The sequence below is a fragment of the Hypoxylon trugodes genome, assembly GCF_022578975.1.
Source record: "Hypoxylon trugodes strain CBS 135444 unplaced genomic scaffold F4822scaffold_6, whole genome shotgun sequence".
In the NCBI taxonomy this organism is placed as follows: Eukaryota; Fungi; Ascomycota; class Sordariomycetes; order Xylariales; family Hypoxylaceae; genus Hypoxylon; species Hypoxylon trugodes.
Window position 1 is genome coordinate 2,058,555 of NW_026250021.1, and position 21,152 is coordinate 2,079,706.

Sequence of the window (21,152 nt, forward strand, 5' to 3'; positions counted from 1 at the left end):
TCTATTTCCTCACAATTTAGCAAGCTTTGGTGCTTTAACTCCAGGTTTTCAGCTCTAAATTGTTTCACCTTTTCGCGTCCCCAAATCAATTAATCTGTATCAAGAGATGATCTATGAGATGCCATATTGATTCGGTTACTTTAAATACTACTCTGACATGTTATACTGGCATTTATTTCTCAGGAGTTGATCATTTTCCTGAATTGCTTTATTCATCAAGTTTCTACTAGAGAATATTCGATCTTATGGCTGTAATTGCGCATCTTAGGTTTCCGAGTATTGGAATTCATATCACTACCATGATGCTATCATAGTGGTTGATATCACTGAGAAAATGTATCTAGTCCAAGACATTCCATTGTCACTAGATCTAATTTTTCTGTTTCTTTTCTTCTTTCCAGATGACTCGAATTCTTTCGGTTATATGATGACGAGTAGCTTATTTTCGTGCGAGATCCCTTCGCTCTCCGATGCGGGGAACGGCCCTCTAACGAACAAAGCCATTGCATCAAGTGGCGTCGGCACTTATTACCGGTCGATATTCTCTACAGTTGAGGGAATCCGTTTGCCCGCTACGGTAAGTAAGGGCCCAATACAAATCAAATCGGATAAGTAGGATATCTACCCCGATTATTGTAGTTGTCGAAATACCATCAATCATAGTAAAGAACTATTCTAAGAAATACCATATCTGAACGGAACAGTTTTACCTCAATATGGACAGCTTCGAATACAACGGAAATCCTGCCCGAATTGTTTTCGGAAGTGGTACTATAAAAAAGGTACCGGATGAGCTCGCGAGAGCAAAAGTGTCTAAGCCGTTTCTCCTTAGCACACCACAGCAAGTCGGACATATCGATTTACTCGAAAGCGTTCTAGGAGATGTCGTCGCCGGTGTATTCACCGAGGCGACAATGCATACTCCTGTAGAGGTAACGGAAAAGGCACTCGAGCAAGTCAAATCCTCTGGGGCCGACTCCATTGTCTCCATTGGCGGCGGAAGCACCGTCGGGTTGGGCAAAGCATTAAGCATTCGAACCGATCTCTTCCACTTGACAATCCCCACAACATACGCTGGTAGCGAGGTGACACCAATTGTGGGCGAGACAGATGCAGGGAGAAAGACGACAAAGTCCGATCCGAAGATATTGCCGAGTGCTGTCGTCTATGATGTTGACCTTACCATGACCCTTCCGGTTGGGCTTTCAGCTACTAGTGGTGTTAATGCTATTGCGCATGCTGTTGAAGCATTATACGCTCGCAATACAAATCCCATCATTAATCTTTTCGCTCAAGAGGGAGTGAAAGCTCTCGCAAATTCTCTTCCTACTTTGGTCTCAGACCCATCTTCGCAGGAAGCACGGTCATCCGCACTCTATGGTGCATGGCTATGTGGAACTTGTCTCGGCAGCGTCGGGATGTCAATTCACCATAAGCTTTGTCATACTCTAGGAGGCAGCTTTAACCTTCCGCACTCTGATACTCATACTATAGTCCTACCTCATGCGCTTTCATATAATGCCCCGAATGTTCCCCAGGCGATGAAGGCATTGGCTGAGGCATTGCCAGAAAGCGAAGGAGATGCGACAAGAGGATTGAATATTCTCCTGCAGAAGTTGAAAGTCGAAAGGGGGTTGAAAGCCTTGGGGATGAAGGAAAGCGACATCGACAAAGCAGCGGATATAGCCGTGAGCAACCCTTATTGGAACCCTCGGCCTATTGAAAGGGGGCCTATAAGGGAGTTGATCCGCCGAGCTTGGGCTGGTGAAGATGCGAGAGCTGATTTGTGAAAGGACAAAAATCCAAAAACCAATCATAGTGTATCCTAGAAAAGTATTGGAGTTTTTCGAAATCCAATTGAATTGTCCTCTTTGGCCGTCCTAGAAGCGGTAGTGCTCTAACGACACAAACGAGTTTACCCTACCCCTAACCCTTAACCTCGGCGTTACCTTTAACCCCAACCCCAACTTTGCATCAACCCTAACCCTCGTGTAGGACAATAGCGTCCTTTCTGTAGAACTGCTCTCACGAGTGGTTGGAACCACTGGTATAGTGTCGCTATTTAAAGAGAATATTAGGAAGGATTAAATAAATATGAAATTCGTCTTTTAATTCATATACATAGGTACCCATGCGCCGTCTCCAATCTTCTACATCTTGTGGTGAAATAGCATCGGAACACCTCCGAAAAATGGAATTCTTCTATACGACTAGTAATATGGCGTCGGCATACATCCGACACATAGGACCACAAGCAAAAGAGTATTTCGGATGTACTCCGAAATTATTTTTCCTCGTCTCTCTTTTGCACAACTTCCGTTCGAAAATCCAAACCCGCCTGCTCTCTTACAATGCCATACAACGACGACGAATCTAACTTCCTCCCACCATTCTTGTCCGAATATTCCTTCGCCCTTTTCATATTCTCAAATGCCACATTAGCGACCTTCAACTCAACGCCCGTGCGCCCAGCACAGTCAATTCCATGCCCAACATCTTTGAGCCCTAGATCGAGATCCGACCACGGCGCTTGGTCTCTACCAGGCGCGTACACGCCGGTCGTCATGCGTACCGAGTCGGAGTATGCGACGGGCCCGAAGTTTAGTTCTAGAAGCCGTTCCAGAGCCGCGGAACCGAGTCCGGTTTTCTCGGCGAAGACGTGGCCTTCGGCTATGAGCTCCATAAGGCCGGCCATTAAGAAGTTTCTGTAGTTAGGCTTTAGTGAATGTCACCTTGGCCCCTTTTAAGCTTAATTGGTAGGGCAATGCGTCTCCAAAATAGGGGGACTTGGTAAGTAGGTAGTAACGCACCCCGTAGTCTTCAATAAACTCGCCTTCTCCGGCTTCTCACCCACAACCAAAACTTCCCGTGCAATAACATCCTTAAGGAAAGGCGCCACCTTCTCATACACAGCCGTCGAACCTCCAAACGCAACTAGCAACCGCCCTTCCTCCGCCACCGGCGTCGCGCCGAAAACAGGCGTAGCAGCGAACCCAGCACCCTTATTACTTAGCTTCGCAGCAAGCTCCTTAGTAGTATCGGGATGAATAGTAGTAGTATCAACCACGATCTTGTCTGCTACATCCCCTAAATCTAGAATCTGGTATACTATTGACTTTACGGCTTTATCATCGCTAGCCTGTTTATATGGTTAGAAAGGCGGATTGGATTTTGGGGGTATGGGGATGACTCACAGATATGAAAATCACATCGCTTTCGCGGGCGACTTGTGTTACATCCTTACATCGGATACCTCCGATGGCCTCGAGCGCATCACCACGTGAAGCTGTTCGGTTGAAGAAGCGTATTGGTTGACGCCCTTGAGATAAGAGGTATTTGTGGATGTTCTTAGCCATTGCGCCGCCCATACTACCTAGGCCGATCCATCCTATGCGCAAATCTGGCAGTGGAGTGTTTGTGGCGGATGCTGAGGCCATTGTGAATTGGGAGATTCTCAGTCCGCTATGACGATATTATAATTTAGGCTATAAATGATGCGTAGTTATCGTGGAAGTTGATAAAGGGGTCGGAATAGTTGATGGTACTCCAGGTATATATCGGACTACGGAGCCGAAGCGGAGTGCGATTGACTAATAGGGCGTGCTAGGATTGAGCGACTTAGAGTAATAGTATACGGTGATCCACTTAGATCTACGATGCATCTAGACTTTCAAATCACGCTCTAATCGCTAAGATGGTGTAGAAAACAATGAAAAGAATAAAGTGGAATAAGTATATGTATACCCTTGATCAGGGGAATGTTTTATAAACTCTTGAAGATAGAGGCTCAGTTATATCTACAATCCCTCTAAGCACTTATGTATGATCTCTACGCCGTCCTATCTCATAGCGCACCCATCCAATCCGGTCATAATGACAGCGAGGGATCACATCCGCCCAATCTCGCGCTCTTCGGCCTTCCATCAAGTATAATCTCGCTCACCAACTTCCCCGTCGCAGGCGCATTCTGTATGCCCCAGCACGTATGTCCTGCCGCCACTACAAGCCCTTTCGTACTTCCAACTTCTCCTATCCACGGTCCTCCTTGGGGTAGGTAACAAGCCTGCTTTGCAAGCACCTCACCATCTTTACCCAACTCATCGCTGATCCCGCCGATTTGATGTATGATATCCTCGCATCGCGCAACATCAACTTCAACCTCTGCAGTCGTCAACGGCAACTCGACGGTATCGTCGGTTGGCCCGCATGCATACGCCGTGCCATCGGGTCGCGCGTATATCTCAGGCTCGACGATCTGTTGGCCTCTAAGCGGCCGATGCGCCGAAGGTGTTCCCTTAGAATCCTTGAACGTCGGGGTCGGAAAACCGGGCGGAAGCATGATTGATGTGAAAAGCGCATATGCGGATACGGATTTCGGTGTCTTGATAACAACACTATGCGCGCGAGTTGCATTGACACGGATGTTAGGTAGGAGGCGTCGCGTCCATGGTCCGGCGGCTACTACACAATCTGTTGTGGGTAGGGTTTCTTCCTTGCCGTCTTTTATATATGTCACACTCTCCACGCTTGCGCCATTTGCTGTCTTGTTGATGTTTGTAACCCTTGCGCCTGTCACAATCTTAACACCCTTATCTTCGGCCAATTGAGCCATACTTCGCGCGAACAGCTCAGGATGGACTTGCGCGGTATCCTTCGGAGTACCCATTCCCTCGTACGCAGCCAAGGCCTCATCCGTATCCAGCCAATCCAAGTCCTCAGGAGCGCCTAGCTTTCGCAACGCCTTAGCATCTTTCTTGTGATCCTTATGCAATCCTTTCGAGCCCTGTTCCGCGCCAGAGCTAACGGGATCTTTCCCACCCGTCGCATCACCACTAAATCCCGGTGGTAAACGTGCGCGACAATCGATCTGGCTCGCATAACACCGTCTATATCCCCATCTCTTATCGCCACCATGTTCTTTCGCTAATTCATCGTGTAATTTAAAACTCAATGGGACGATATTTTGTGGAAATGCCCATAGCGCGAGTAAACCGCCCGCCTTTCCACTTGCGCCACCTGCGATTCCTTCGTGGGCGGGATTCTTTTTGGATGCGGTCGCGGGGTCGGCTAGTGTTGCTGGGTCTTGGATGCTGTCTGCGGTGCGCCCGCCGGAATTGCTCGATGAGGCCTCGAGGAGGGTTATGCGATGCGTTTCTGGTGAGTATGAGGGGTGTCGGGTGAGGAAGTAAGCGGTGCAGCATCCAATGATACCGCCGCCTATTATTGTGATGTCTTTGGGCGTGGTTGACATTTTGCGAATGGATGTAGTATTAAGGAGACGGATTGGGGCGAGGTTAAGCATTCATTTGAATAGCAGGTCTGTCGTCAATACTTCACTAATGGAGCGCTTAGAACAGTTACTTGGAAGGTAGTGGAGGAGTTTGAAGTTTCAATCGCTACGGTATACTGCCTATAAATGCGTACCTATAGCAGAGGCGAGTGCTATAGCTAGCTGTTTCTTAGGCAATGGTGGGGGTTCAAGCAAGCGGACTACGTCATGTATTAAGGCATCATACTACGTGACGGCGTAACAGCTGACTCTCTTTTGTTGCTTAGCTGCACATTACATAATACACTTGATTACCTCATCTCTATTTTCCCCGCCCCCTATTTGATCGTGGATTACATAAACCTCATAAACCATTGCGAAAACACAGTTCATTCGAGAATAATAATTTAATTGAAGCTATAAACAATACTCCTATTACGAAGTAGCCGAACAAAGGGAATATATAGCCATGACTAAGGGTTAGGCATAAACAATGACCTGTTTCAATATCCTTCTTCCACCGACTCATACCGTCGTTTACCAAAACAAAAGAAACATGATCAAGATAACTACGCCTCTTTCCGGCGTATTTTATTCTTAATACTCTGAGCCCGACCAAGAACTTTCTTGGGAGAGACCTTCTCGAGGCCCCGAGCAAGCTTTTGCTTAGCTCGTTGGAGCTTCCGGCCGAGACCTCCGCACATAGAACAGATCGTCCTGCGCTCGGGGCCGTCAGTGACTTCCTCTTCCTCGGTAATAGAAGAACCAACTGTGTAAATAGTACATGCGGTACCTGAACCGTCAAATCCGGAACGGTAAACTACTTGCACAGTCCGTTGAAGAGATAGATCAGAAATATTCGTACCGGAACTTTCCGATGCGGAATCCTCGATGAAATCACACACTCCAAGCACATCATCCTCCGGAATAGCCTCAAGCTTATTCACGAACCGTTTTCGAGGCGGCGGCGCGTCTAAACTTGGGTACTCGGGGGGTTCTTGAGGGGTGTAGATCAGGCAATCTCCTTGGAACGGATCTTGGAACTCAGGAGGAGCGGGCTCAGGATCCGGTTCCTTGAAGTCGCCCTCCATTGGGAATAGCTTTGGTTCGCTGTCGTTATAATCACTATAGTTATATACGCTATAGCCACCAAAGCTAAAGTCGCTGTCATCGGAGTCACTATCTTCCGCGTGATCAGTGTCGTAGCCTATGGTGTAAATGGAGACTAATGGACTCTCATCTTGCCATGGAGCTCGAGCACCCCGGAGAACCCACTGGCTCAGTGGATCTTCCGTCTCAAACGGTAATAGAGTGGGCGTATGCGCGCCACTTGAGCCTGGGCTCGGCATGGGTCGGTCAAAGTTGTACCACATTGTGTAGTTGCGGAAGGCGACCTTAGTGGGGGTTTCCGAGGTTTGTTTAAGGGTTGCAACCTACTTGGAGCTCTCAAATGTGTAAATGACCGTCAAGTCTTCCTAGTATAGGTACCTAGGTAAGTTACTATCCGTTGAGTGGTGGATAGACGGAGCTACAGTGATGCTCACTTCTTACTTGATCGGTCAACTTACTGGGTATTGTACCTACTGTATACCTTGAGCTGGGACGGGAAAGAAGAAAAGCAGCGGGAATCGCTGGCTTTTGTGCTAGGCCATCTTCGCTATGAACTCAACAATTGTTCCCACCCAAAGCTATTGTTCAATTATCATTGGGTTGTTTCGTAACTATCCAAGTGCCCATCATCAGTGCAGCTATTTCTCCCACTTAGGCAGACTGTGATAGTGGCATCTTGTTATCTCTAAGCGTGAGGGTTGTCTCATAAAAAGTAATAATGTTAATCCGCCTAAAGGAACTTACTACGCTCTATCTGGTGCATCGACAATAATCTTCATTGTTCCTTAATAGTTTCTTTGTTCTTCATCTATAGCCAATGAAATTTGTTGTATATCTCCCTGCCTGAGATCTTGTACTTGCTATATCCAACTGATCTAAAAATCCGCTCTAACTTAATCTGGATTAAATCATCGATCAATACTATTGTAAATAGGGGTGGCCTTTATACAGGATGCGCTTCGCTCCACGGAAACCACCCCGGCGATCGCGCAGGATCTCGGAAGAACTAGAAGACGAGATCAGGGAATACGTGTTTGACCAAGGGGACGATCATGAGTCGTTCAACGAAGACCCGCAACTCATCATCGGGAACACACATACTGGATGCTACGGCCTTTATTACGTGTTAGTGGAAGGAACCCTATTTACTTTTCATCATGCGAATATGGGATACGATACCGTATGTAACTGTCTCGTTAAGGGAGAACCAGGTGACGAAACAATTCAAATACCAGATTACCTTGATCATCATCGGATCTGGCTTATTACTTCAGGACCGCCTCGAATGGAGCCAAAGCTAGCTGCGATGGTTGCCATGAAATTGTTCCTAGGCTTGAAGGTACCACAACAATGCCGAATGAAGCAGTTAGAGACGATCGAAGAATTTGACCTAGGCGACGGGATGGAAGGACAAGAGGGAGGATCAGAAGGAGAAAAGAGGAAAGAGGAAAGAGATTAACTTGGACGAGAATGCGGAAAGGGGTGAAGAGGAAGAAACGTATTGGTTGTGTCTTTCATTATCGGCGGTTGATTCTTCGATGTACCGAGGACAGTAGGCATTCAGTAGGTATAATTGTGATGGTATATCTGGTTTCACTCAACGGCCTTCTCGCTGAATTAATAGGTATCTAAACTAAAGTGATAACATAATGTTAATGTTAATCTATCTGAATCTACGGACTATCTTGGTTGAGTAGATGAGTGTAGATAAACCCATTCAAGTTCAATGACTAGGCGTAATAGCTCCCGTTCCTTATCATAATCCTAGTGTAATGCTACGCATCCATTTCCCTCAGCTCCTAAGCCTGCCATTGAACCCTCTTCTCACGGAAGATACTCACCATACCCATCGGCAACAGTCCCGGCTCAACGATATTCAAGCCGTCAAAACGATCCATCGCCTCGGGCCCATAGAGTTGCGCAATCCATTTCCAATACGGCTCCATAGAGTTCCAATTCGCCGTGATACTCCTCAGATTATCTTGTTGCGCAAGCGCGTTTATACCGCTAGTGACTCGGGCGTCGGCGGTTTGAATCCCGTCCTCTACTGGCAACTCCAGTAGCTTCTTATACACCGAAAAGAGGTCGTTATCGAAATTGTAGCCGATATCTTCACGGTAGCGCACGTACTCGGCGAAACTCATAAAATTCTCCTGGTCCGCCGGGTTTTCGGGCTTCCACTGAAAACCGGGTTGGTTCGCTCGGCCGAGGGAGTTTCTCTCGAATGCATGCTTGCGGACATTATACGTGTCCTTCTCGGCTTCGAAGAATTTATCTAGCTCCTTGGAGGGGTCTTTCAACACGGTATCGTGAACCTGCAGGATAGATACAAAGGGGCTCTTCAAATCAAGCCCTCCCAGCTCCATGGGGAAGAAGAGGTAGGCATCGGGGATGTTCGATACGCCGAACCGTTCCTCCATGACATTCTTGAGGAAATCGACAATGTTTGTCGCACCCTTTTGGTTTCCACTGCTAGACGCTAAAGAAGACGAGGACGAGAACACCTCGCGCTGGATTCGTTCATGGGTTGCAAGCATTTGTGCAACGTGATCTTGTCCAAAACAATTCGCCGCCTTACCAAAGTTAGATGTAAAGAATGTCGCTGCATATGTGTTCCAGGCCTGAATGAATGATATCACGCTGTTCTGTTTGTCTTGAAGTTGCTTGCGCAGATCAATGATGTGCTTATTTACCATTGTCTGGTCAATTTCAAATTTCCCGGTCTGTGGGTTGAGCCTGAGGAAACCCCAGCGAATTTCGCCTTGGGGAAGAGACCTGTCGATTTCAAGCGAAACGTCCGGATCCCGTGAGATGCGCAAGGTGCCAGTTTTGGTAGAGTCGATGTATGTACCGGTAGCATTGACAAATTCGGTGACAGATTTCCATGCTGTGACAGCTGCTGAATGGTCTCGCGACCAAAACCAGAAATCATCTTGCATACGGAAGAGCGCGGCACCGGCAGTAGATTGGTTCACGGAGAAGTCGAGGCAGAATAGAATCGACTCACCGAAAACATCACTAAGAACATGGGATGCAGGTGTGCCACGAGAGCGATTGCGTGCGGGTACGGAGGGATCATCATCAAGGAATTTCAGAGGCGCCGTGAGGAACTTTTTGAAGAAGCTGAGCCACGCTTTCGAGACACCGAAAAACGACAAGACTGTCAAAATAGTCTCGTGGGGAAGTAGAGTATTCCACCTTTCAAACATGGAGTGGAAAGCAGTCATCTCACCATACAGCTTGGTATTGACGGCGATCTCGGTTGATAAGAGACGTAATAGTCTTTGCTTTGACTGAATTGGTCGCTTGTTGTCGGAATCTTCATCATTTTCTATATCTCCGTCGTCGTCATCTAGCGGGTCGTAAACTGAACGATTTGGGAAAAGGTTTGGGTTATTACTAACACTTCCAAAAAGCGCTGCTCCCGCCGTAGGTCCGCCTGCTATTGGGGCACGCCGAGCTGAAGGCGCTGGGGCCTGTCTCATTCGGGATGCTGATGCCTGTGCCTGTCGCTGCTGCATTACCGCTTGCTGTTGCATCAACGATTGCTGCTGCATTTGTTGCGCTGTTGCTGGTACTGCTAGAGCAGGTGGTGGTGGTGGTGGTATCGCGTGGTATTGAGCTTCTTCCTCACCTTCGGCGATCTCGTTCCTCTGCGACTCATGATCCATCAAATGGGCCATGAAATAATGCTTACGATAAGTCCTATCCCTGACGAATTGAACACTATTTTTCCGATCCCTTTCCGCACCGGCCAGATAGTACTTTCGCCGCTCCGCGTCAATGTTAGGCATCTTCTTCCAACCGGACTCCCAGGCCCCGGTAGTCCCCCGAAACTTTAGGAAGGCCTCCTTGAGGAAAACGGACCACTTGATGCCAATGTATTGTAAAAATAGTGCTTGTAGGAGGTCTTCGTGCATAAGCACGTTATATGTACCACTGATTTGTCGTCGCTGCTCCAAAGGCACAGCTGATCCCCACGACCACGAGCTCAACGACGTAATTCTCATGTTTAAAACGTCGGATATCTCACTCAAGATAATGGTGTTATTTTTGAAGTCCCTTAGCACTTCGCGTTTCTCATCCGAGAGAAGACCAGACGACAGGAGGCCATCGGCAACCCATCTCAAAGTCCTTGGGTTAAATTGGTTGGGGGCTGCCATTTCGTTTTCGAAGGTTGCGACTTTTTGTCTGAAATGGTTTAACGCCTTCAATTTGGCTGGCGAATCCATACTCCCCACACCGAAAAGCTGGTCGAGGTATGATTGAAGACGGGCTACATCAACTTGGGCAGGCTCGAAAACAGTGCGCTCCCATTGTTGCCGAGAATCGAGCTTCATCGCTTTAGCGACATCTTCGAAGCCTTCCGTCATGGCTACATCGACTTCATCCTCCTTAGCACCCGTTGTTGATAACCACTCAGTAACTAGCTGAGCGTAGAGAGATGCATATTCATACTTCAATGACTGTGTATCAAGGTGGCGTAGGAGGGATTCTTCCCATTTCTTCAGCATGCTAAGAGAGAGAGATGGATCATATTTGGCTTGGGCTAAGAAGCGGTCTAGGTTCTTCAACTCAACCTCCAGCTCGGAGCTTTGCTGCCACCGGGCGATAACATTGGGGACCTTCTTGAACTTGCCAAGCTTCAGAGCGTAGCATGCCTTGACGCCTTGACTCAGGATGTATAAACGTTGAGTGGGTTCCTTTTCAGCTTCTAGCATGGAGAGAATATTGGATTTGGTGGTTTCGAAGTCCGATCGTCGTTTAGACAACTCCTCCAACTTGGTGTTCGTGATTTCCTGAAGCGTCTCTGAGAAGACGCTACCATTGGACGACGCCATGTTGAGTGAAAAGAGGAAGGACGATCGTGAAACGTGTATAGGTTTAAGGTGCCCAATCTATCAGTAGAAAAAAAGTAGCTGAGGAATTATGAAGAAGGAAGAAACATTCACAAAAGCTGAAATCATTGAGAGGGGGGGTGGGTTATTTAAATACTTTACTCACATATACCCAGGTAACGTGGGTAGATGAATAGGTAGAAGGCAGTGCAGCCTAGTAGGTCTAATTGTAGTACTATTAGTGTAACTAGTGCGCGACCAGGCAGAACATTTAGTGCATTGGATGCCTTGTCTCGAGCCAAGAAGCTGCTGATCTAGCGGTATAATTATTATTATCGCGTTTGAAAGCCCTGCAACTGTCGAGCGCGAGCTATCTGAATCCTACAAGTCTATTCAAAATGATGAGAAGTTTGATTTATATGATACAATGAAATGTGAGAAATGATGCAGTAACTTAAAAGCATCCATATATTGATAGGTTTATTCGAAATTACTGTGGGCTGATGAAGAATGAAAATGTAAATGGGATGATTTTGAAGTGTTGAGGATTTGTACGACGGGATTAGGCAGTCGAAATCCTGGCGGTGGCTTGCTTACATAACCCACTCTAAGTGGATAAAGTGTGCTTATGTACTTTATTACTAATCAAACATCCCGCCATAGTTGTATTACGTAACCATGGTTTTGTAAGATTTCTCAACTTTTAGTTTGAACTCATAACCTTGGGAACACATAACGTCGCTCTGATCCATTAATAATACGCCATAGCCTCACAGGGAAGAAAACGACTATAGTCAGAATCCATAACTTGTATGCCAACCTCCAAAGTCTACACTAATCAAACATGTTAAATATGCGCCAGAACATGGTTCTTCAAGAGCCACTGTTTCATTACGCTTTCATTTGTTCTAAGTACGAGAGGTGATGGAGATAGAAAGGCACAGCACATATACTAATTTCGAATGATAGGGTGAATTCCTCGGAATCATCGGTCAAACTCATAGAAACTCACAATAATCCACGGTTATATCCACATGAGTTGTTTTTTTATACCTTTTATCAAGTAAAGTCTGCTCTATACAGACTTGAGTTTGTTAGAGAAAACCCGAAGTAACCTCCCGGTGTAACGGTTTATAATGGCTGACACCATCTCGCCATACTTCTATTACTTTAAACAATTAATCCTTTTTAACTTACTACTTATGGAAAATGCGATAAATGAGACTCTTTAGTAGTTACTAATCGCTTGGTTTTCAAGTGAACGCCTCTAAGCACTGCGATACTACTGTATACGTACTAGCCCCCTTTGTGGTGGAGAGATGTCTGGGGTAGCCTATACCAGGAGCCCAACCCACCCCCAGATTGATTACTCTCCCTTGCTATCTAAAATATCTATTCTAACCCCATCTTATAGGTTAATAAACGAGCGCAACATCTTTCTACTTTGATAATAACCTCGGAAAACCTATATTTTCATCGGTTGTATCACCAACGTGATTATATTTCTTACATGAGGGACTCGCCATCTTCTTGTATTTAAACTTGTTGCTTTATCTTCTATCCCGTTGAACTTACATTGCAATACATACCAACCATGGGTGTAAAAGGGAGACCGAACTATGGTCGTAGGCTATTGCCAGCAGTTCTCGATGAACTTGCACAGTCGGATCCGAATAAAGTCTATGCCGTTATCCCGAAGACAGCCGATATCTCCGATGGCTTCCGCGATATCACCATGGCAGATTTCGCCAGGGCCGTCAACTTTATGGCTAGGTGGATTGAGGATAGGTTTGGTCGCAGCGATCGATTCGAGACTATCAGCTACATTGGCGTACCTGATCTCCGCGGTGCCGTCATGTTTGAAGCAGCAGTGAAGTCCGGATATAAAGTTCGTCGGACTCACCGGCTCTAGTTAAGCCCCTTTACTTACTATCGGTGCAGATTCTGCTTCCCTCGCCCCGTAATCCACCATCGGTGAATCTGTCATTGATGAATCAGACCGAGAGCACGAAGTTACTACACACATCCGAGGTTACACCTATAGTGAAGCCTTTGCAAGGACTGCAGCCGTCAATTCACTTTAAGGTGATCCCTTCGTTTGATGAGATGATCAATAGTACCCCTGAGCACTATCCATATAGAAAGGGGTTCGACGAAGCTAAGAATGATCCAATACTTGTATTACACTCTTCGGGGTCTACCGGTAAGACGAATATCATGAACTCAGAAAGAGAGGCTAATAAAAGCAGGGCTCCCCAAGCCGGTTACAATGACCCACGCCTCGTTCGCAACGCTTGATAATGAAACCAACTTACCGGATGTCCCCGGCCGAACCAAAAGGGATACCACAATCTGGAACTTTGACGGCGAAGCAAGAGTATACAGTGTGTTTCCATATTTTCATGTAAGGCCTCACCTTAATCAGCCCTTCATTTCAGCAGAAGTGCAAAGACTAATGGACGAAATCGACGTAGCTCGGGGGATTCCTCACCCATAACAGTAAGTTTCCCAAGAACAGTATGACAATACGAGAGTCTTACTAACTTAAGTGAAGTATACGCTGTCTTCATGAATGCTGCTCCCGTATTAGGTCCGCCCCACCTAGTTCCAGATGGAGCCCTCCTGAAAGATATGATGCGACAGCAAAAGCTGCGTGCAATGTTCCTTGTGCCCGCCGTGATTGAGCAGCTTTTAAAAGAACCTAATGGAATAGACTTCTTCAAGGACTTGGAGTTTCTTGCTTTTGCTGGCGCTCCCTCTAGCGACGCTGTTGGAAACCGTCTTGCGCACGTGGTCCGGCTGATTTCACCATTTGGATCGACGGAAACCTTTCAGATACCAGAGCTATTCTTAGACCGAGAAGACTGGGCATGGCATGAGTTCAACCCGCACTATAAGCATGAGATGCGGCTTTATGACCCCACAGAAGGCACATACGAGCTGATAATATTCGCCGACGAGAGTAACAAGGATTCCTGTGCGATCCACCACAATTTGCCTGGTGTTACTGAATACCCCACCAAGGACTTATTCATACAACATCCCGATCCGAATAAACCTCGATTATTCAAATACTACGGACGTCGTGATGATATAATCGTATTAGCTAATGGCGAAAAGTTCAACCCCCTTCCACTCGAGGCCGAGGTTCAAGGTCATCCTTCCCTTCAGGGTGCGATGATAGTCGCTAATGGTCGAACGGAAGCATCGCTAATTGTGGAACCAATCAATGCTCTCGATGAAGCTGAACGGGCTCAATTGCTTGAAGAAATATGGCCACTCATTGAAAAATCCAACTCTTTGGTACCTGGTCAGGGCCGTATCCCGAGAGGCAATGTTATATGTTCTGTGCCGGACAAGCCATTCGCTAGAACTGGCAAAGGCACCATAGTACGCAAATTCATAGAGCAGGCCTATAAGGATGAGATTGAGGAATTATACTTAAAAGCAGTATCTCAAACGAAGACTGTTACTGTGAACCTCAAACCGACCCTCAAGCCCGTATATGAGCTACCTGTTGTGGTAGATTTCGTTAGGACTCTTCTCGCCGCGTCATTCGCCCATGCGCCCGAAATAAGCGAGACAGAAGATTTCTTCCACTACGGCTTAGACTCAGTCCAGACTCTAGAAATTACGTCCAATCTGAGACGCAATCTACAGGAGCAGACTTCGAGATCAGTCTCATGGATAACGCCACGAACAATTTTCCGCAATTCAACTCTCGACGGTCTGTCCCGCATAGTAGCGGCTTTTCTCAATGAGGATAAAATACCGCAACAAGATTCTTCCCTCGCGAGGGCTCGCGCAGTCGACGAAACGGTAGCACGTTACGTGGAAGCACTGCCAGAGGGACGGATACCGGAAGGTATCGAGACGGATACATTCAATGTCGCCATAATAGGCTCCACGGGGTACTTGGGCTCGCGTCTTCTTTTGGCTCTCCTTGAAGAACCTCTAGTCGCCCGAGTATACTGCCTCGATCGTTCTAGCAATGCACAACAAAGACAAGAGGCAGCTCTCCGCGAGCTCAATAAAAATATCGACCTAAGCAGGCTAGCATATATGAAAGTCGAGCTTGGAAAGCCGAATTTGGGGCTTAGTCCGGATCAATACGACTTGATCGTTGAAGAAGTCGATGTTGTGGTGTATAACTCATGGAGGCTTGACTTCGACCTTGCGATTCACTCATTCAGCCCGTTTCTACGTGCCACGAATGACTTAGTTGATATTTCACTCCTTAGCAAGCGAAACTTACATATCGTATTTATCAGCTCGATATCCTCGGTGGGAAATATGGGCGACAATGAAGCGCCCGAAATCCCCGTGGAAGACCCCTTGGCTGCGCTAAACAATGGCTACGCGCAATCAAAGCAAGCTGCTGAGAGGATCCTGACGGCGGCGAACCGAAAAAATGGCACTCACGTTTCAATCGTCCGTGTTTGCCAAGTTGGCGGCCCGAGCAATGCCTCGACCGGCGTGTGGGCAGATCAACCATGGATTTCAGCCCTACTCAAAACATCAAAGACACTTAACTGCATCCCCCAGAATGTAGCTCCCGTGGACTGGGTACCTGTCGACACCATCGCTGCTATGCTACGGAGATTCATCTTCGAACAGTTTAGTAAAGATGCGCGGGTCTTCAATATCTATCCCTCCAAACCGCAACCTTGGGGCTTACTCGTCGATATCGCGCGCGAGACTATGGGTATTAAGGATGTGGTCCCGATGCGCGAGTGGGTGAAGAAACTCCGCGCTATCGCGGACCCGACGGCTGATGATGTGGCGAAAATGCCGGCTTTGAAATTGTTGGACTATTATGAGGCGTTTGGTGATGGGACTGGGCCGATGGCTGTTGCTACTAGCTATGGGAAGAGTATTTCTTGGGTGGATATTCCTGATTTGGATAGGGAGTTATTGGAAAAATGGTTGCGCGGATGGAATTTGTAGATGTTTCGCTATAAGTAACTTCAATATAGTGCGTTTCTGATGCCTAGAAACCAACATAGGCGGACGTAGCGATCATGATTACAGCGAAAGATACGCTCTAGCTGCCCTATAGTTATAGCATATTTTAGCGCATGCCCCCTTATAATTACAGTGGTCCAGGATATTGGGAAGATCAATAACCCTCCCGTCCTATTACTACAGGGAGTAGTACGCTGTAATCTAGTGGTATCGTCAACACTCACCCTACCTAGGTACCTAGGTAAATCTAGTATGATTCATCGAGGCGAATAATTCCCCCATTAATTGTAGGTGATAGGGCATATAAGCTATCAAATATCAATCCATGCACGAATTACTATGTCGTCGACCAGCAGCCTGGAAAGAGGGGACGCACTCGGATTAGCAGTTAGGACCTCTCGTGGGAAGGTCGCGATTTTTTGATTACATAGGTTAACAGCCTCTTGAACAGGAAAAAAATCTCGACATAAGACAAGTGGAAAGTACTCAGTTTTGTGTGGTCAAACGAATCCCTACCTAGGTAGTTATATTTAGTGGGATGTTAGTTGATTCTCCTTCAAAGGCACCAAGTAGTTCGCTAAATCCGCCGTATTTATAGCGAGTCTAGCGCTATATTTCGCGTCATTGTCCGCCGTACGACACGTTAACCTGTGACATATAGAAATTCTTTAATCTCAAGCCCAACCAAAACACTTTATCCATACTCAAATAACTCAAGATCAAATCCCCGATGCCTACTCGTCCGTATTAACCGTTTCAAACTCCCCATCACACATGCCTCTTTGTATAGTAAATTGGCCGAAATAGTACTGACACCCAGCGAGATGTCCTAAGGGGTTGGCTTGGGCGGACATTGGCGTGTCGCGTGGAAGGCTGACCACACAGCCATGCTGCGAATGAAATTCTAGTAGGTCGTCTATTGAGATGAAGACGATATGTTTGCCCAGCGTTTCCCAATCAGTAACTTCATAACCACCTGCATGCATTTAGGGCATTGAGTAAGCACGTCTCGAGGCCCTTTCCCAGAACTACGCGTACTTTTGGCACTACAACTCTCAGTTCTCCATCCCAATCAATGACCTTCGCGACTCGCTATGTGACGCGCCGCAGAATTAACAGTCGTCTTGTTATTTATCTTTAGACGTTCAGAGTACGTCGATGGGTGGTATTTTTGCACCCTTCTCAACAATAAGCATCCTGACAATCGCGTCATAACCTTCTTTGGATGCTTTGTGAAGTGCGGTATTGCCTAAGCAATCTTGGATATTAACATCAGCACCCTTCTCTAAGAGTAACTGAATATGTTTCTCCCTACCCTGGAAGGCTGCTAAAATAAGTGCAGTTTGGCCTAGTCTGTCTTGAATATCAATACCGATACCTTTTTCTAACAAGAGCTGAAGTCTTTTCCCGTTCCATCCGGAGCACGCAATGTGAAGTAACGTTCCGCCGCGCTCGTCTCGAATATCAGTACTAGCGCCCGCCTCTAAAAGTAGTGAGACGGCTTCACTCGAGTAACCTTCAACAGCGATCCAAATTGCTGTTTTGCCCTCTCCATTTTTAATTTCGATATCAGCACCTCTTTCTAAAAATAATCGGACAACATGCCCGTAGTATTCGCAGGCTTTATGGAGTGGGGTGTTGCCATTATTGCATTGCACATTGATGACATCGGCCTGTCTGTCGAGCAACAGTTTGGCAACATCATAGCCCCCATACTCGACCGGAAGATCACAGGCATGCCACAGTGCAGTCCTCCCATCTTCGTCCCGGATAGTAGCATCGGCGCCCTCATCTAGAAGGAAACGAACAATGCTTTCATTAGAATCGTGGCTTTCTAGTCCACTGAGACCCACATAAATATATCCCGATATATGTTGCGACGCCAAATGAAGCGCGGTGGTGCCATGATTATCCTGTGCGTTGATATCAATACCCTTGCTGAGTAGTACCGAGAGTAAGCATTTGTTCCGGCTTTTGGATGCTAAATGTAGTGCGGTCTCGCCCTCCGTAGTCTTCGTTCCGAAATCGATATTTCTAGATGTAAGCAACCGAACAATATCTTCCCGGCCACCCCGGCATGCATCAAGGAATATAACTTCATAGTAGTTATGTTCATCGACCTTAACAACATTATTAAAAAGCAACTGGAAGATATCAATGAGACCTGCTTGTGCTGCGACATGCAATGCTTGTTTTCCATGTCGATTCCGAATCCTGGCATTCGCTCCGTTTCTAATGAGTAGCCCAGCCATTTCGCTGAGGCCCCGACCAAGAGCCATCATAAGCGCGGTATTACCCTCATTATCTCGCGCATCAATATTGGCAGCCTTAGTAAGAAGTAATCCAACCATTTCTTTCAGATTCTTTTTTGTTGCAATATGTAACGCGGTCCTCCCATTTTTAGTTCGTAAGTTTATATCGATTGACGGTTCCAATAGGAGTAGTCGGCTAACATCATCATGCCCGCAATTCAATGCTAACATCAAAGGAGTTCCTTCCCATTTTCCATATGCATTGATGTCAACGTTCTTGCATTTAAGGAAGAATCCGACCAATCCCGAAGAGCCCCAACGGCACGCCCTTCGGAACGCAGTGGACACGTCTAAATTGGGATTCTAGCTGAGAATATATTTAGCAACGTCTAGTGCGCCATGTTTTGCCGTGTCGTCTAGCACCTTTTCCAGGGCTTTGCTGTCTGCGGATTCTGGACCCTTTTCGATCAATAATTGAACAATATTTCGATGTCCAGAAACCGACGCGGCTTTTATCGCAGCACCATACTCATCATTAAAGGAACTAACCTCCCGCAAAAGTTCCTCTACAATTGGAGTAATGCCAAGGAACGAAGCGCGAAAGAGCGCAGAACGATGTTTTGTGACGACTCCGAACAAGGTGTGCCGGAAAATATTACTTTTTGCCATATGATTGAATGCTGTATCATTTTGAAGCAGCTGCAAAATCTGAGCTCGAAGCTCTGATGTTTTCCTTCCCTCTCTCATATGGTCTTTCCAATATACTACGGCATATCTTGTAATTGGATTGTCATACAAATGGCTTTCGGGTCTCGGGGTTTCTAGGAACACCAAGCAGGTTCTAACTATCCGAGTGTGGGCATAGCTACTGATCAGCGCGAACTCCTTGACATCATCATATTCTCTTATCCGTTCGGATTCAAGAAACCTCTTGACAGAAGAGTGAGCTATTCGCGCGATAGGCGGCCCAAAACAGCGCTCTTCGGCGTCAACTAGCACTGGACAAAGCTCTCGGATTGATGCTGATGTACCCGGCAACTTTCGCTTGGGGTCGAAAACCATCGGCGTCACATATTTCACGGCCATAGCGTCTACGAGTTCGGGTACCGTCAATGGTATCTCCGCGTAGCAAAGGAACGTCAGCATTTGCTGAGCGTATTCCCTGTCCGGCTCGTTTATTTTCGTAAGCAGTCGTCTATATGCTTCGTCCAAGTCTTTCGGCAGTGATGTAAGCAACCGTTCTAACGCTTCCAAGGTTGGTGCAGACTTCTCCAATTCCTCCAATTGGCATGCTACTAATCGAAAGCTACACCATCAAGTGTTAGTTAATGACGCTTGGTACTGCGGAACTTGGAAGTGTTAACTTACCTCCCGTTAGATTGGTTGGTGAGTTCATATTCTATCCGTGGACGATGATTCTCCCACTTCTTCAATGATGACCTGCGGAGCATTTTGGAGATGTGATTGGCAATATCTCTATTGGTTGAATTGTATACTCGGAGAGTTTGCACGTCAATGATGCCACCAAGAGCACCGGAAATATCAGTTTCTTCGAGGCTCGTAACGAGCATATGCAGCCTGTCCCCTGATCGGGCGTAGATGCGGGTGACGCTTTCAAGCATGATCCTACGATGCCGCTCTTTCGGACATTCATCAAGTGCATCCAATATTATATAGACGTTATCAAAACTGGCCACCAATTCGTGAAGGCAAGTCTCGAGGTCCTGATTCGATGGGACGGAATCGCCATATTTATCGTGTAACTTTTTGATATGCTGAAAGCTGCCAAGTTGGCTCGATAGTTGTAAGACTAGAGCTCGGAGCATGGCAGAAGCGTCCTGTTTACTTTGATCATTAAATGTGAAGAAAAAGAATGCGACGCCAATCTTCTGCCTCGATTCGCGATGGCGTAACAAGTGATCGATGGCTGTGGAACATAGGAATGTTTTACCACACCCTGAAAAGCCCTTGAGCCATAGGAGCGAGTGTTGGTTGGCAAACCAAGTAGAGAACTCGTCGCTATCCACGAACCAATCCCCTGTGCCATCTGTGCTTCTTTCAAGTGCCCAATTCAAATTGTCGCTGACGTTGGGAGCTTTAAGCCAATCACGGAGTTCGCTGTTGTCAACTACCCCTCTCGTGTAATGGGTATCTCTCTGGATAAGTATGTTCTGCGCCAGTGCTAGTCGTTGGATCGCGTCGTTAATGCACCCATTGAGGGTCTCTTAGATGCTCTTCGCGAAGGGGTACTCAATACGACGGAAGACTACTTGAACAGCTCCACCGAATCGTCGCCGACGCCCTACGAAGTTCTTTCCCGTCGGTTGGGCTACCGGTAGATCGTTCTTCGGCTTGCTCCCAAATTTTTGTGATTCCTCGTGAAGCTTTTTCATATGCTGCTTGCAGTCTTGGACACATGACTCGATTAATCGACGCGACTCTTCGTCGTGACTAACGATGTCCGAATCCTTGGTGGTACGTTTTAGGAATTCGAGAATCGCTTCGAGCTTTTCGAGGTTGCCAACGATATTCGTTAGGTTGTCTTTTCGGTCCCTATAATCTTCGTAAAATTTGTATAGAATCTTTGTGGACACGAGACCCAGTGAGATGAGCCCGGCCGCACTTCCTGAAATGGATAAAGGGTCCGACATTTCGCTGAGAGGTAGTTGTCGGACCGTACCTGGGTGCGTTGCGGAGAAGGTTTTACTAAGGGAAAAG

At 46.8% G+C, this 21,152-nt stretch overlaps 8 protein-coding genes across 8 annotated transcripts; 3 read left to right on the forward strand and 5 right to left on the reverse strand.

Moving 5' to 3' along the window:
* Positions 1-58: 58 nt before the first annotated feature.
* Positions 59-2,083, forward strand: F4822DRAFT_407576 (putative maleylacetate reductase). The gene has a single exon (XM_051458506.1). It carries the CDS (start codon positions 717-719, stop codon positions 1,788-1,790), a length of 1,074 nt encoding a protein of 357 aa, XP_051313557.1. The 5' UTR covers positions 59-716; the 3' UTR covers positions 1,791-2,083.
* F4822DRAFT_407578 (uncharacterized protein) lies at positions 2,084-3,591 on the reverse strand. Its single transcript, XM_051458507.1, has 3 exons — positions 3,195-3,591; positions 2,811-3,139; positions 2,084-2,705 (listed from the first exon to the last, which is right to left on the reverse strand). The coding sequence occupies exons 1-3, from the start codon at positions 3,435-3,437 to the stop codon at positions 2,285-2,287; spliced, it is 993 nt and encodes a 330-aa protein (XP_051313558.1). The 5' UTR covers positions 3,438-3,591; the 3' UTR covers positions 2,084-2,284.
* Positions 3,592-3,719: 128 nt separating this feature from the next.
* On the reverse strand, positions 3,720-5,464 carry F4822DRAFT_407579 (FAD dependent oxidoreductase). The gene has a single exon (XM_051458508.1). The coding sequence runs from the start codon at positions 5,300-5,302 to the stop codon at positions 3,869-3,871; it is 1,434 nt and encodes a 477-aa protein (XP_051313559.1). The 5' UTR covers positions 5,303-5,464; the 3' UTR covers positions 3,720-3,868.
* Positions 5,465-5,637: 173 nt separating this feature from the next.
* On the reverse strand, positions 5,638-7,197 carry F4822DRAFT_407580 (uncharacterized protein). The gene has a single exon (XM_051458509.1). It carries the CDS (start codon positions 6,640-6,642, stop codon positions 5,839-5,841), a length of 804 nt encoding a protein of 267 aa, XP_051313560.1. The 5' UTR covers positions 6,643-7,197; the 3' UTR covers positions 5,638-5,838.
* Positions 7,198-7,331: 134 nt separating this feature from the next.
* Positions 7,332-7,838, forward strand: F4822DRAFT_430532 (uncharacterized protein; the record flags this gene model as incomplete). The annotated part of the gene is made up of 1 exon (XM_051461314.1): positions 7,332-7,838. One exon carries the CDS (start codon positions 7,332-7,334, stop codon positions 7,836-7,838), a length of 507 nt encoding a protein of 168 aa, XP_051313561.1.
* Positions 7,839-7,965: 127 nt separating this feature from the next.
* Positions 7,966-11,735, reverse strand: F4822DRAFT_407581 (uncharacterized protein). Its single transcript, XM_051458510.1, has one exon. The coding sequence runs from the start codon at positions 11,218-11,220 to the stop codon at positions 8,179-8,181; it is 3,042 nt and encodes a 1,013-aa protein (XP_051313562.1). The 5' UTR covers positions 11,221-11,735; the 3' UTR covers positions 7,966-8,178.
* A 698-nt stretch (positions 11,736-12,433) lies between these two features.
* F4822DRAFT_292191 (acetyl-CoA synthetase-like protein) lies at positions 12,434-16,174 on the forward strand. The gene is made up of 5 exons (XM_051455050.1): positions 12,434-13,105; positions 13,159-13,420; positions 13,467-13,621; positions 13,692-13,716; positions 13,772-16,174. The coding sequence occupies exons 1-5, from the start codon at positions 12,812-12,814 to the stop codon at positions 16,162-16,164; spliced, it is 3,129 nt and encodes a 1,042-aa protein (XP_051313563.1). The 5' UTR covers positions 12,434-12,811; the 3' UTR covers positions 16,165-16,174.
* A 1,153-nt stretch (positions 16,175-17,327) lies between these two features.
* Positions 17,328-21,085, reverse strand: F4822DRAFT_430535 (ankyrin repeat-containing domain protein; the record flags this gene model as incomplete). Its single annotated transcript, XM_051461315.1, has 4 exons — positions 17,328-18,797; positions 18,858-19,740; positions 19,803-20,616; positions 20,692-21,085. The coding sequence occupies 4 exons, from the start codon at positions 21,083-21,085 to the stop codon at positions 17,328-17,330; spliced, it is 3,561 nt and encodes a 1,186-aa protein (XP_051313564.1).
* Positions 21,086-21,152: the final 67 nt, after the last annotated feature.

Excerpts from the sequence above, each read along its gene's own strand:
- F4822DRAFT_407576 (XM_051458506.1), top strand. The coding sequence starts at position 717 with ATGGACAGCTTCGAATACAACGGAAATCCTGCCCGAATTGTTTTCGGA.
- F4822DRAFT_407578 (XM_051458507.1), bottom strand. The coding sequence starts at position 3,437 with ATGGCCTCAGCATCCGCCACAAACACTCCACTGCCAGATTTGCGCATA. Across the intron at positions 3,140-3,194 it reads GCGATGTGATTTTCATATCT|GCTAGCGATGATAAAGCCGT; the intron begins GTGAGTCATCCC and ends CCATATAAACAG. Across the intron at positions 2,706-2,810 it reads AGTTTATTGAAGACTACGGG|AAACTTCTTAATGGCCGGCC; the intron begins GTGCGTTACTAC and ends GCCTAACTACAG.
- F4822DRAFT_407579 (XM_051458508.1), bottom strand. The coding sequence starts at position 5,302 with ATGCTTAACCTCGCCCCAATCCGTCTCCTTAATACTACATCCATTCGC.
- F4822DRAFT_407580 (XM_051458509.1), bottom strand. The coding sequence starts at position 6,642 with ATGTGGTACAACTTTGACCGACCCATGCCGAGCCCAGGCTCAAGTGGC.
- F4822DRAFT_407581 (XM_051458510.1), bottom strand. The coding sequence starts at position 11,220 with ATGGCGTCGTCCAATGGTAGCGTCTTCTCAGAGACGCTTCAGGAAATC.
- F4822DRAFT_292191 (XM_051455050.1), top strand. The coding sequence starts at position 12,812 with ATGGGTGTAAAAGGGAGACCGAACTATGGTCGTAGGCTATTGCCAGCA. Across the intron at positions 13,421-13,466 it reads ACACTCTTCGGGGTCTACCG|GGCTCCCCAAGCCGGTTACA; the intron begins GTAAGACGAATA and ends TAATAAAAGCAG. Across the intron at positions 13,622-13,691 it reads GTGTGTTTCCATATTTTCAT|CTCGGGGGATTCCTCACCCA; the intron begins GTAAGGCCTCAC and ends AAATCGACGTAG.